We start from the raw sequence: 11,832 nt of genomic DNA, 5'->3' as shown, positions 1-11,832 counted from the left end.
GTCTGTTCATTCCCTTTGGGGCTTGCCATTGGCCACCGTCAGAGGACAGGATACTGAGCTTGATGGACCTTTGGTCTGACCCAGTATGGCCGTTCTTATGAGTGTTGATACTTTCAAAAGTAAAATAAATTAATAAATAAATTACACACCCTTTACAATCAGTAAGATATTTGGAAGCACAGATCAGAGAATAACTATAAGAGATTGTATAGGGAATACACAAAGGAAACATGCCTGCAGTTCTATAGGGGGCTACTTAAGAGTGCTAAAACTGACAGGAGTGAAATTTATATGGGTTGCCGCTTAACGTTGTGAGTGGGACTTGCAAAAGTGCTCAGCATTGGCTTAAATCTTCTTCCATTGAGGTCAATGTTAAGTCTTCCATTCAGAGTTAAACCAATGCAGTGAGTTTTTGCAAATCCCCTCCTACAGGACCCCATTGTGCTAGGTGCTGTACAAACACAGACCAAAAAAATGGTCCCTGCTCGGAAGAGTTTACAATTCAAGTAGATTACAGATCTGTGTAAGCTTTTCTATGTATTAGAACCCTTGTTTCTGGTCTCCTCAGCAGATATTATTTAGCTGCTCCCATGTCCCATAGCACTGAGCCAACAGAGTAGATTTTTATGTGGTACCATATCAAATTTTTTTTGAGGTCTAGGTAAACTATGTCCACTGTAGCGTCATCACTATTGATTCTTACTCATTTTTCTCCAAAAGATGCATTAGAGTCATGGGCATGGATCTTCTTTTGTTACTTCTTGCCACTGATGCTGATTAAATTCTCTCTCTTGTTCTATGGTCAGTGCTTCCAATGTCCTACCCACTTTCAGGACCAGATTCTCAGCACTGGCTTCAGTGGAACTGCACGTAATTGCACCAACTGAAGATCAGGCTCACGAGGTCAAGTTTGTGCGTGTGTATTTTCCAGATCATCCCTGAGTCCTCTTTTTAAATATAGTTTGTATCAGCGGTTTCTTTTGCTATTTCCCATGTTGAAATGAGCTTTTAAATATTTTGTTAGAACTTTCTTTATCAGAGTTGCGAAGTGCAGAAAAGGTCAAAGAATCCTTTGCCCCTGAGTGCCCAAGGAAGGAGGAAAGGTCCAATTCTATGAAAGGAAATATATTGCCCAAAGAATCTGGAAAAAATCCTCTCAGGATCACACCACCGTAGTTGATAAAGAAATTAGAGTTACTAGAGACTGAGACTACCAGGGCTAACTGGACTCCATCCTTGACTTTTGAAGGAGGCAAAAGACTTCTTGGGGTGAAATTCACCCCTATGCAGAAGGCCTATGTGCCATGTAACCCTAAGTGGTGCATAAACTTTGTGTCTTCCTGCATAGGGGTGAATTTCATATTTGTTACTTCTGAGGCTGTACTCTATCAGTATAGGAATACCAGCATACTATACCAGCAAAGCGCTCCTAGTGTGGACACATCTTATACTGGCAAAACTGCATTTTCATCGGTATGGTTTATTCCAGCCCCACTCCCCCCCACCGCCTGGCCAGTTAAAAAAGCTGTACTGGTAAAAGTGCAACTTTTGCCAGTATAACTTCATCTATAGTAGGGGCTTTTGCCACCACAGCTATGTGGAACTGGATCACATCTCCACATCCCAACCCACATAGCTATGCTGGCTGACATCTGTAATGTAGACATAGCCTCAGACAGCATACCAGCCCCTTCATTGATCTCTTCTGCCTCCTATTAAAAAAAAGAGAGCAAGAAAACTAAGAGAATGCATGTTGTATGTTTGTCCATCTTTCTTTCTTTACACTCTCAAAGCTTCATTCTGTAAACTTGCCAGTTCTCCCCTTTGCCTGGGTTTTTTGTGCGGCTGTTTTTATTACTGTTTGCATTTCTTTGTTTATTTAGCCTTCTTTTTAACTTATGTATTTATTGTTATATGGCCCTCATTACCTTCTTAGGTATATTTCAATTTCTTTGTGGAATCAACAGCATCTTGGAAGAGATTGTTTTAATTAGGTATTGTCCAGGATTCTATCTTTGACAGTGGCAAGTACCAACTGCTTCAGGGGAAGGTGAAAGAAACCCTAAATTTGGCAGATATGGGATAATCTGCCTCTTTTGAAAGCCATGTTCTAAACCCTAGTAATTAGAGATTTACCTGATGCATGAAGCATGCATATCTCCCAGTCTTTTTGTATTAACTTTTTTATAAATCTCTATATTTGTTATCCATATAAATGTCTTTACCATCTATAATTCTTGCTAAATTCTTGTCCTCGATGACATCCTGTGGCACTGAATTCCTACAATTGTGCATTGCATGAAAAAGTATCTCCTTTGTATAACTATTTAGGAAGTTTTAACAGATTTACAAAACACTGCCATGTAAATATTAAAAACAAAACAATCATTATAACTGTAAGTTGTTGGTTTTTTTGGTTAGACAAATATTTTGCAGTAATATAATAATCAAATCTATTTAATTGGGTGTTGTCATATTACAGAGGGATCCTTTTTCTACCATCCAGGACATGTTGTTTGTGATTAATTTTATCAAATGGAGTGAAACTACTGACTCTACTCCTAGTCATCAAATTGGCATATCTATAACATGTTAATATTCAAAAATATTGGACGGGTGGTGCTTATTTTTTTAAGATGAATGTACTTTGAGTACTGAATAAATCATAACCAAACATCATCTAAGTATTTATTTTGCCTCTATTTTGATGCATAAGTAATTGATGCATTGATTTTTTTTTTTATAAAAACAGTCTCCCCTATTTTCTAGAACTATTCCTTTAGTTTTGGACTATTTTTCTTTTGCCAGTGAGTGGCTATCAGTGTCTAGCAGTTACTAGCTAATAAGAGATTAACTTTTCATTTCTTTGAGTGTGAGCATTTCCATTTGGGAGCCCCAGGAGGACTACCAGTGGATTATTTGGTAATACATAACCAACAGTTTGTAATATTTGGCTACAAATCATACCCCAATACTTTCTAATGACTGGATATGTCCATCTATGTGTATACAATCTCCTCTTTCAAAGCAATTTCACCAATATTTATCCCCAATTATTGTTTTTTGATGACTTTCAAGAAGTCCCTTCTGGTTAATTTTCAAGTTAATCCTCAGATATCTGACCCTCCGCTTCACTTTGCTGTTGCCAGTATGTTCTCTGTCTTTTCTTTTCCTGCTCTCCTTTTCCTGGGTTTCACCATCTGCCATGATTTTTCTAGCAGTTTATCATTAGTTTCTACCTCTAGAGTATCTGCTTGTGTGTCTGAGATTTGGATTTCTATCCCAAATAACTGGAGTGTAGTTTTCCCTCGTTTTAAGTGTCTTACTGTATAATAGTTATTTGGAAGTGAATGGGAGCTTAAATGGGAATCCACATCTGTAGTGGATATCTGCCTTCCTGAGTGCTGCTGTAATTTCCCCATCTCTCTTCTTTTTTTTTAAAGTTAGAGTAGAAAGCTCTTGGAAAAATTGTAGCTGAAGGTATTTGAATATGAGATCTAAATAACCTCTAGCTTCTTTCAATATTAAATCATTCTTCTGATAATCAGATCTTTGAGTCTGTTATGTTTCAGAGTAACAGCCGTGTTAGTCTGTATTCGCAAAAAGAAAAGGAGTACTTGTGGCACCTTAGAGACTAACCAATTTATTAGAGCATAAGCTTTCGTGAGCTACAGCTCACTTCCTCAGATGCATATCGTGGAAACTGCAGCAGGCTTTATATATACACAGAGAATATGAAACAATACCTATTCCCACCCCACTGTCCTGCTGGTAATTCCTCAGATGCATATCGTGGAAACTGCAGCAGGCTTTATATATACACAGAGAATATGAAACAATACCTACTCCCACCCCACTGTCCTGCTGGTAATAGCTATTACCAGCAGGACAGTGGGGTGGGAGTAGGTATTGTTTCATATTCTCTGTGTATATATAAAGCCTGCTGCAGTTTCCACGATATGCATCTGAGGAAATGAGCTGTAGCTCACGAAAGCTTATGCTCTAATAAATTGGTTAGTCTCTAAGGTGTCACAAGTACTCCTTTTCTTTTTGAGTCTGTTATGAAGCCCAATAGAGAGAATAGTGCCGTATGTGCTCTGGCCACTTTCACCTTTACCAGACAGTTCAGCTTTAGCAACTCCGCTATCAGAGTTTTTACATACAAGACTGGATTTCCTTCTTCAGCATTTTCAGGCAACCCCTTAATTCTAATGTTGTTTCTACTTGCTCTAGTTTCTATTTCATCTAATTTAAGCTGCATCGCTCTTTCTCTGCTCCAGCGGTGCTCACATGCAGCTCTGCATCTGTCTCTCTCACTTGTTTCTCCTAGGCCAGGTTATAGCACAGTTACTTGATCCTCTATATCAGTAACTTCCATCTTTACTGCTATACTTATGGACATCATGGTCTTAAGTGCAGAGATCAATTCCCTGAGGTTCATTTTGGTGGCCAGTTAATTTTCTTTAGCCTTGTCATTCCTGCCTGTTTTGGCTGCCATGTTTTCACTTAGAATCAAAAGGGCCTCTCCAGTGTGAGCCTGAAACACTCTTCTTAGTGAGGTAGATTTTTAAAACTTTGGGATTTTTTTGGAGGGTCCATTCTCTGCTACCATGTGCTTTGCTTTCTTGGAGTATTTAGTAGGTTTAAGGAGTCAATGGAGGCAGATTACTTCACTATTCCTGAATAGCGTAGGCTTCAGGCAGCCATCTTTGTTCAGCTTCCTGCTGGTCCCCAGTATTTCCTTTTATCAGATTTCAGTTGGTCTCCTTTCAATTTAATCAAATGTCCCCTTAACACTGATGCATGTCAGAAAGCATACAAGATTGTTATGGAGTGTATCAAGTGTGTGTTTTACTTATTAGGTTGTTTGCAGTGTTGTCGTAGCTGTTTCTGTTGGTGAAAGAGGCCAGCTTTTGAGGATTCACAAGCTATTACCTCATCCACCTTGTCTTACTTTATGGGCAGCTTTGTGGCCTGTCTTCATGACAGGGTGCAAGTTCCCCTTTACTCTCCTGTACAGGCTACCCACATCATGGGTCACTGTACAGGGGTGTAGAAGGGAACAGCCTTTCGGGGGCTGCTATTTTGCTACTTTCCCCTCCACCCCACACAGGTGGGCAGCACAGCTGAGCAGTATAATTCATTGGTATAAACTCGCAGTAGATTACTTTCCCTGGAGCAAAGGGGAAAACAGGGCAGGAATTGTGACTCAGTCAGTTTCCCTTCTTGGTTTGCCCTTGTGTTGTCACCGCTATGGTTTGTCCCTCACATAGGGCAGATTGTAAACTTACAATCAAGCCCTGTGTTAATTACCTGCATGTTTGTTCTCTGCTTGATTAGGAATACTTTCCAAAGAGATCCCTTGAAATGAAATTGCTTTGTTGATTAAGAAGGGCCATTGAAAATGGAATGTATTTTTACCACCATTTCAGTGGACTTAACACCCAACTAGTCAGTCCCAGAGTTGACACACCAAATACCGTCCAAGACAGTGTTGGAGAAAACTGTGTGTTAGTTGTTCCAGGGCAAGATTCTTTCACTTAAAGGATTTCAGTTCCTACATTTCATGTCTTTATGTCTCTGTCTTAGCTGTATAAGAACTGCATATTGTCAGCTGAAATTATATCCAGTCCATCACGCTAATGAATCTAGTGAGATTCCCAAGTGTAAATCTTATTTTATTGGGAATAATTATTTTGTTATACAAAGTAAAACTTTGCAATAGTTATCAGATACAGTAGGGTGTGCCATCAAGCATATCAAGGGGGAAAACATATCAATGGAATGTGTTGCCTGGGACTGTGCAGAGGACTGAGTATGTGTAACCCACACACCTTCTGGGTGTGGTGGTGCCCCCCATCTAGTGGCATGGAGACCACTTAGAGAGATAAAATGAGTCTGCTCTACAGCCTTAGCTAACAGCCAGCTGGCTTTTAGCTCATGCACTTAGCTCAGGAGGTCATCTAGTCTAACCCCCTGCTCAAAGCAGGGCCAATCACCCTCCCGCCCCCCCGCTTGATCCTGCCCGCTGAGGACCGGAGTCTGTTGGCGTTACATATGCAGCACTCTTCTTGTTGGATGCAGCTCCTTAAGCAAGGGGGAAATTCTGGCTCAGATGTAAAAATGGGCTGGCAGAGTGGACTCTCAGGGAGACAGGGAATGTGTCTTTCGCTAGTTGCTGTTCAGCTTTCTTCTTATTTAATTTACCACATTTTTGGTTTAATGTATTATTTGTGCTGAATTTCTGTTATTTGGCCAGAATAAACTTGTGTGCATTGCCATTTAATCATGCAAGTGGTGTTTCCTCCTTATGGTTCCGTATCTTGGCTTGGCATGTGTTTGGTGCCAAGATTCTATGACTGAAAATACAGGATAAGCATCCCACATGTGGCTAACATTACTTCTGTCATGCTAATGAAATATTCTTCATTGTGCTTCATACTGAGTCTATGAATGCAAATTTCCTAACTTTTCCCAGGTTTCTAAATCCTGTTTTTCCTTTCTTTTGAAGTTCCCCTTTCCTTGAAGTTATTGTGAGTCCTACATCCTTGTGAGGTATCAAAATAAATGCTATATAACATTGTGTCTTCTTTCCCCATAGGACACACATTCTTTAATCAGCCAGGCACATCTCTTGCATTTATTGTCTGGATTAGGTTTTCAGCAGGAGGCGTCATGGTTACACTTTCAAATTTAAGGCAAACAGAACACTACAGATAGCAAAGCCGCCAGTGCTGTCAAGCAGAAAAAAGTCACACTATTTTGGCTGTGGGGAATCTTAAAAGGAAACTTTCAGGTTTTTTTCCAAGTTAATAAAAAATGGAGACTCAGCTGAATTTGGCTTTAAGTTTAATATACATATCAAAGGGTGCATTAGCAGCTGGCAAGTCTTAGACATCACTCTTCACTGATAGTGTACATGATATTTAATATAAAATTAACCCCTAATGACAATTACCAGTATTTCTGAAAATGATTGTGATATGCCCTGGAAAGTACAATTTTTGCTGAACTAGCCTGATAGCTCAGTGGTTAGTACCCTGTATGGAGTTAATGAAATTTTGTCTTTTCTCTGTAGTGCATGAAGAATATTTCTGCCTCCAGCTACTAGCAAATGCTAGGTCCTGGTTAGTTGTAATATGGCAGACTCTTCAATTATTATAGCAAACTTCCACCCCAGACTCTTCAAATGCAGTAATAGTTTCTTTAAAAAAAAAAAAGTATAAAAAGATTTATAGTAAAAAATATTTAGCAGCATGTCCCATGGCCTATCTCAATCTTAGATGCCCTCCAGTAAGGATATTCAGTTCCTTTATATAACTATAAGTGGCTCCCCTCCTCCCTCTGCAGTTCTCTTTTTGATGACTCAAGGGTAGGCTTGCATTCTGCTGTCATTGGTTAGAAAGGTATGCTGGAAGACCTTTGCCCATGCTAGTCAAACAGCATTAAGGTCTCAAAGCATCCAACTTCCCTCTGACTGTTTCTGAAAAGTAATATTTTATTATCCCTTTCCTTCCCATTACATTCTTCAGCTTTAAGCTACCTTGTAGCCACCATTAAAATAAGCTTTTAGCCTTCTACAGGGAAGAAGAAACTGAGGAGCAGAAAACATTTTTTCAAGCAATATTAACAGTCCAGACTTCCATCTAGGATATTTATAATGTACCCATTAGCTTGACACTATAAGTACTGAAATCCAGTAAACCATAAAACTGTAGGCCTTGGAACAAAGTTACCCATGTCTGCTCACAACACCATCTTCCTCCCACCCAGTGTCTTGCAACTTAACAGGACATAGATCTTGACAAAAAAATATTCGGAATGTGGGAGAAAAGCACAATCTAACGTGCTAATTAAAATTAAACTGATTTAATTTTGTTCAGTTTCTTGACACTTCGCAAATAATATGCAAACCGTATTTTCCTTTTTAGTTTAAGACTACTGCCATTAATCAGACTACTATTAATGGAAAAACCATTTCTCTAAAGTGAAAAGTTGAGGAGCTTCTGTTTTACACTGTAACAGAATTTGAAAGTGCTTTTACAGGTCACCTTTTGGTACCTTTTTTAAATTATCAAACAGTATTAAAAATTATAAAATATTGCAAGGATGCAGAGTAAAGAGCCCATTCAGGGGGAAAATGCATTTAAAAATGTTAGTATTAAAAAGGTCTCCTTGGATAGGATTTTGCAGATTGCAGAGTTGATGCAGTGGCTTCATGTCATATCAGCACTGAAATCCCTTGTTTCACTGCAACATTTTCTTTAATTAAAAAAAACCCTACAATGTTCATTGATAAAAATATAATTTCTGTATTTTCAGAAGTCTTCATGCATTTCTGTTGATATCCTTAAGGTAACTCCCTATAGGAAAAATAAGATCACTTTAACATAAATTAATTACATAGTATTGTGCTGTGCAATACTAGGGACCACAGCGACTGCATTGGGATGTTTTGGCAAAAGGTAGAACATGATGAGAGCGTTTGGAATTTTGGAAGGGAAAAGATTTTTGTTTCGAGTTTGGTGTTTGAATTGTAATATACAGGTTGGTTTTCTGTCTGTGCTGGTTAAGAAGTGTCAGAGATTGGAGTCTGAAACTGCAGTGTGTGAACTGTGTGCAGTGCTGAAAGACTTACCCTTTCTCTGAGTGCCTAAATCTGACAGTTTTCATATTTTGTTCATATTCTATTGTAGGATGTAAATTAGGATAAGATATTTGCATTTTCTGTTTATTTTAATAAAACCATGTGCATATATGTTTGGTTAATTCTTTAATGCCATAACATTTTGAGTTGTGTGTAATTTGAAGCTTGCACACAACTCAAAATGTATTACCCAGCCCTGTGTTTATTTGACTGTTCCATTGTCTGGCCATGATATGAGAGTCCTGCTGGTGGCAGAGAGAGCAAGTAGTGTGCTGTGTCTAGGAATGCATTATGCACATATGCTATTTTCAGAGAACAGATATACAGTTGGTGGTCTGGCAATAAGTATGCAAGAGGCTCAATACTAAACCATCAGCTCAGTTCTATCAATGTGCAATCTCTCCACACTAGACGGTTTTCACTTAATATTTGTAAAAGTATTTTATGTTAAAAAGGGGAAAAGAATGACAAGTACATCCTTCCACAAATTATTGGACAGTATAAATCAAAGTGAACAACTTTTAAAAAAAAGGGGGAGTCTGATTGAAATGAAGTGAATTTTTACATAAAATCCCTCTTAAAAACAAAGAATGTTTTAAAAAATAAACAAAACCCAAGTCAAAGTGAGTTACTTCACTTATTTTGGTGCCATGTTATACACGTACACCGTACTATTTACAGGGTCTGATCCTGCAAACACTTAAGCACATGAGTAAAGTTATCAATTTAGCTAATCAATTTACCAGATAATTGATAAATTTATCAATTTACCAGATCCTGGGCTCAGGATCTGGCACCAGCACTGGATTTTGAATAATTATATAATTAAAGTAAAAATGTTCCTGGTGGAAACCAGAAATGAGCTCTGTGTGTTATAAAATCTGTATGTTTGAATACCTTTAACCTTTCTAGCTTAGGTTAAAAATTATTAATTTCTATAGTACCTATCACTATATCATTGATAGTCCTTTTAAACTACTGCTTAGGCTTATAAATACCAACCTGAAAATCTCTAATGAAGGTTAAGAAGAAGATGATAAAACTAAAGGCCACTGTCCATTCGCAGATTGCACTCACAAAATGGTAAGTATAATCCTGATGGAAATGAGAAACAAAACACACTTCCATATAAAACACTAAAACAAAATTAACACGGAATGGTAGACAGAAATGGCAAATCAAACAAAAATAGAAATTCTCATTAATGTACATGTAGAGAAATATCAAACCTGTAAATGGCTGGTCTTGCTTAAGTTTTTGGAATTGCCCTTTCCTTTATGTTTGGGTAGAGAAAAACATTTAGCGTAATATTCATACATTCCACGTCTTTCCAAGGTGGATAACAGCTGCTTGGGTAAAACGTCCCTTCTACTCTTATTTGTCTAGTTGTGGTATGTAACTAGTTCTGTTTGAAAACTCTGAGGATGTCACCCGCAGCAAAAACAAACTCCTGTATTCAATGCTCAAATGTTTTTATTCTAGGATGTTTATTATTTGGACTAGGGTGCTGAATGCTTCCTGTAAGATGCTGAGAGCCCACGACACCAGTCAACTTCAGCAGGAGTTGAGGACTCTCAGAAATTTGCAGGACTAGCTCCTTTAAAAGTACTGTAAGAGTGAAGAAAGGAAAACGTATCCAATATTCTATATATCGCATGTATACATCACTTGTACCATTATGAAATAGTGAAAAGCATAACAAAACTAGTGACTTCATATGTAACACACAGCCAGTAAAAATAAACACATTTAATTGACAGTATTAAGTTTATAAATTGTGCAATAAATTATATGTTTCCAGAACATTTTAAGTTATTGCACCTTCATGAAGTGAACTTTTTTTATATAATAAAGTCACTCCATTTCCAGTGAGATCAATATCTCTCTATTTATTTAAAAACCAAAATTTAAAAATTAGCAAAGAAAAAAAATTTCTCTTCCTTCCCCGTTCCCAAACACCTATATTTCAGCAAATATCTGATCCAGACTGATTCTCAGAAGATCTGCCCAGTGCTTTGTTTCCTGAAAGCTAATACAGGTTTAAGCTTTCGCAGAGTACTAAATATCCTATACGCCAGGAGTGGCCAAACCGTGGCTTGCGAGCTGCATGCGGCTCTTTTACAGTTAAAGTGCAGCTCTTAGAGCCCCCTTTTTGCCCCCACCCCAACCCCCTGTATTCTCTATCTACCAGAGTGGGGAAGAGGGAGCTCAGGTCTCCTGTCCTGCAGGGAGGTGGGTCTTCGGGCTTCAGCCTCACAGGAGACGCCTGCCAAACTCGGGGCTTCCGCAGGACTGGGACTGAAGCCCCAAGTCCCGGCAGGCATGCCGTGCAGGGCTGAAGCCCTGAGCCCCAGCAGGCGTATTCTACAGGGCTGAAGCCACAAGCTGAATGAGGCATGCCTGGCTGTCAAACGTCTGAAGATTATCATATTTGGCTCAGAAAGTCAGTAAGTTTGGCCACCCCTGCTACAGGCTTTGCATACTCTACCATTAAATAATATGTATTGCATAATAAAGTTAATAAACTGTAGGGAAAAAATACCTCAGTAGAAGGATATAAAAATAAGTTCACTTTGGCCATAATCATTCCTGTTAAATATGATGGAGACAATGGCCCAAATTCAAGTCATTCATTCAAAGCCACAGAAGTCAGTAGAGCTAGGCCTCAAGCAAAAGCATGACATTTTAGTGATGGCCATCCTTATCACATGCACTGTGCCTGCATCCAGAGTGTTTTGTAAAAGAGGTGTGCTAGAAGCTGTCTTGTAATGGGGCACAAATAGAATGAAAGGGTTTTTTTCTGAAATATGCCAAATGTTTCAATAAAAGGACCCCATTCCATAACACAATAAACACAGGAGCTTGACATTATTAAAAATATCTAACTTGTGAAGATTCATCTTCTCAGCTGCTTTTCCACTGTTTTGTCTAAGCATGTTGCCCAGCTTACCCTTATAAACTTTAGTAACAAGATGCAGGCACTGCATTCTTTTACTTCATTTGTAGAGAAAGTACTCCCTCCTGTGGTATAGCTTGTCCACAAATCCAACTTTGAGATCCTTCCCAATCATCACCACAAGTGCTCTAAGATCCTGATCCACAAGCCATTTAAGTTAATGGAAAGACTGCTATTGACTGCAACAGGCTTTGGATCTGACCCTAAATGCTTAATCAGTGGCAAGGAT

At 38.6% G+C, this 11,832-nt stretch overlaps 1 protein-coding gene across 2 annotated transcripts in view; it reads right to left on the bottom strand.

The window, feature by feature from the left end:
• Positions 1 to 6,602: 6,602 nt before the first annotated feature.
• DRAM1 (DNA damage regulated autophagy modulator 1) overlaps positions 6,603 to 11,832 on the bottom strand; it is a 38,182-nt gene continuing 32,952 nt past the window's right edge. For both annotated transcript variants that reach the window (XM_073323189.2, XM_073323199.2), the window contains exons 6-7: positions 9,650 to 9,742; positions 6,603 to 8,363 (exon numbers count right to left, since the gene is read on the bottom strand). In XM_073323189.2, coding sequence (XP_073179290.1) covers positions 8,319 to 8,363; positions 9,650 to 9,742 — 138 coding nt within the window. In that variant the 3' untranslated portion in view covers positions 6,603 to 8,318. The remainder of the gene's footprint in view (positions 8,364 to 9,649; positions 9,743 to 11,832) is intronic.

This window comes from Lepidochelys kempii, chromosome 1, assembly GCF_965140285.1.
Source record: "Lepidochelys kempii isolate rLepKem1 chromosome 1, rLepKem1.hap1, whole genome shotgun sequence".
Classification (NCBI taxonomy): Eukaryota; Metazoa; Chordata; order Testudines; family Cheloniidae; genus Lepidochelys; species Lepidochelys kempii.
This window is presented reverse-complemented; position numbering and strand designations above follow the sequence as displayed.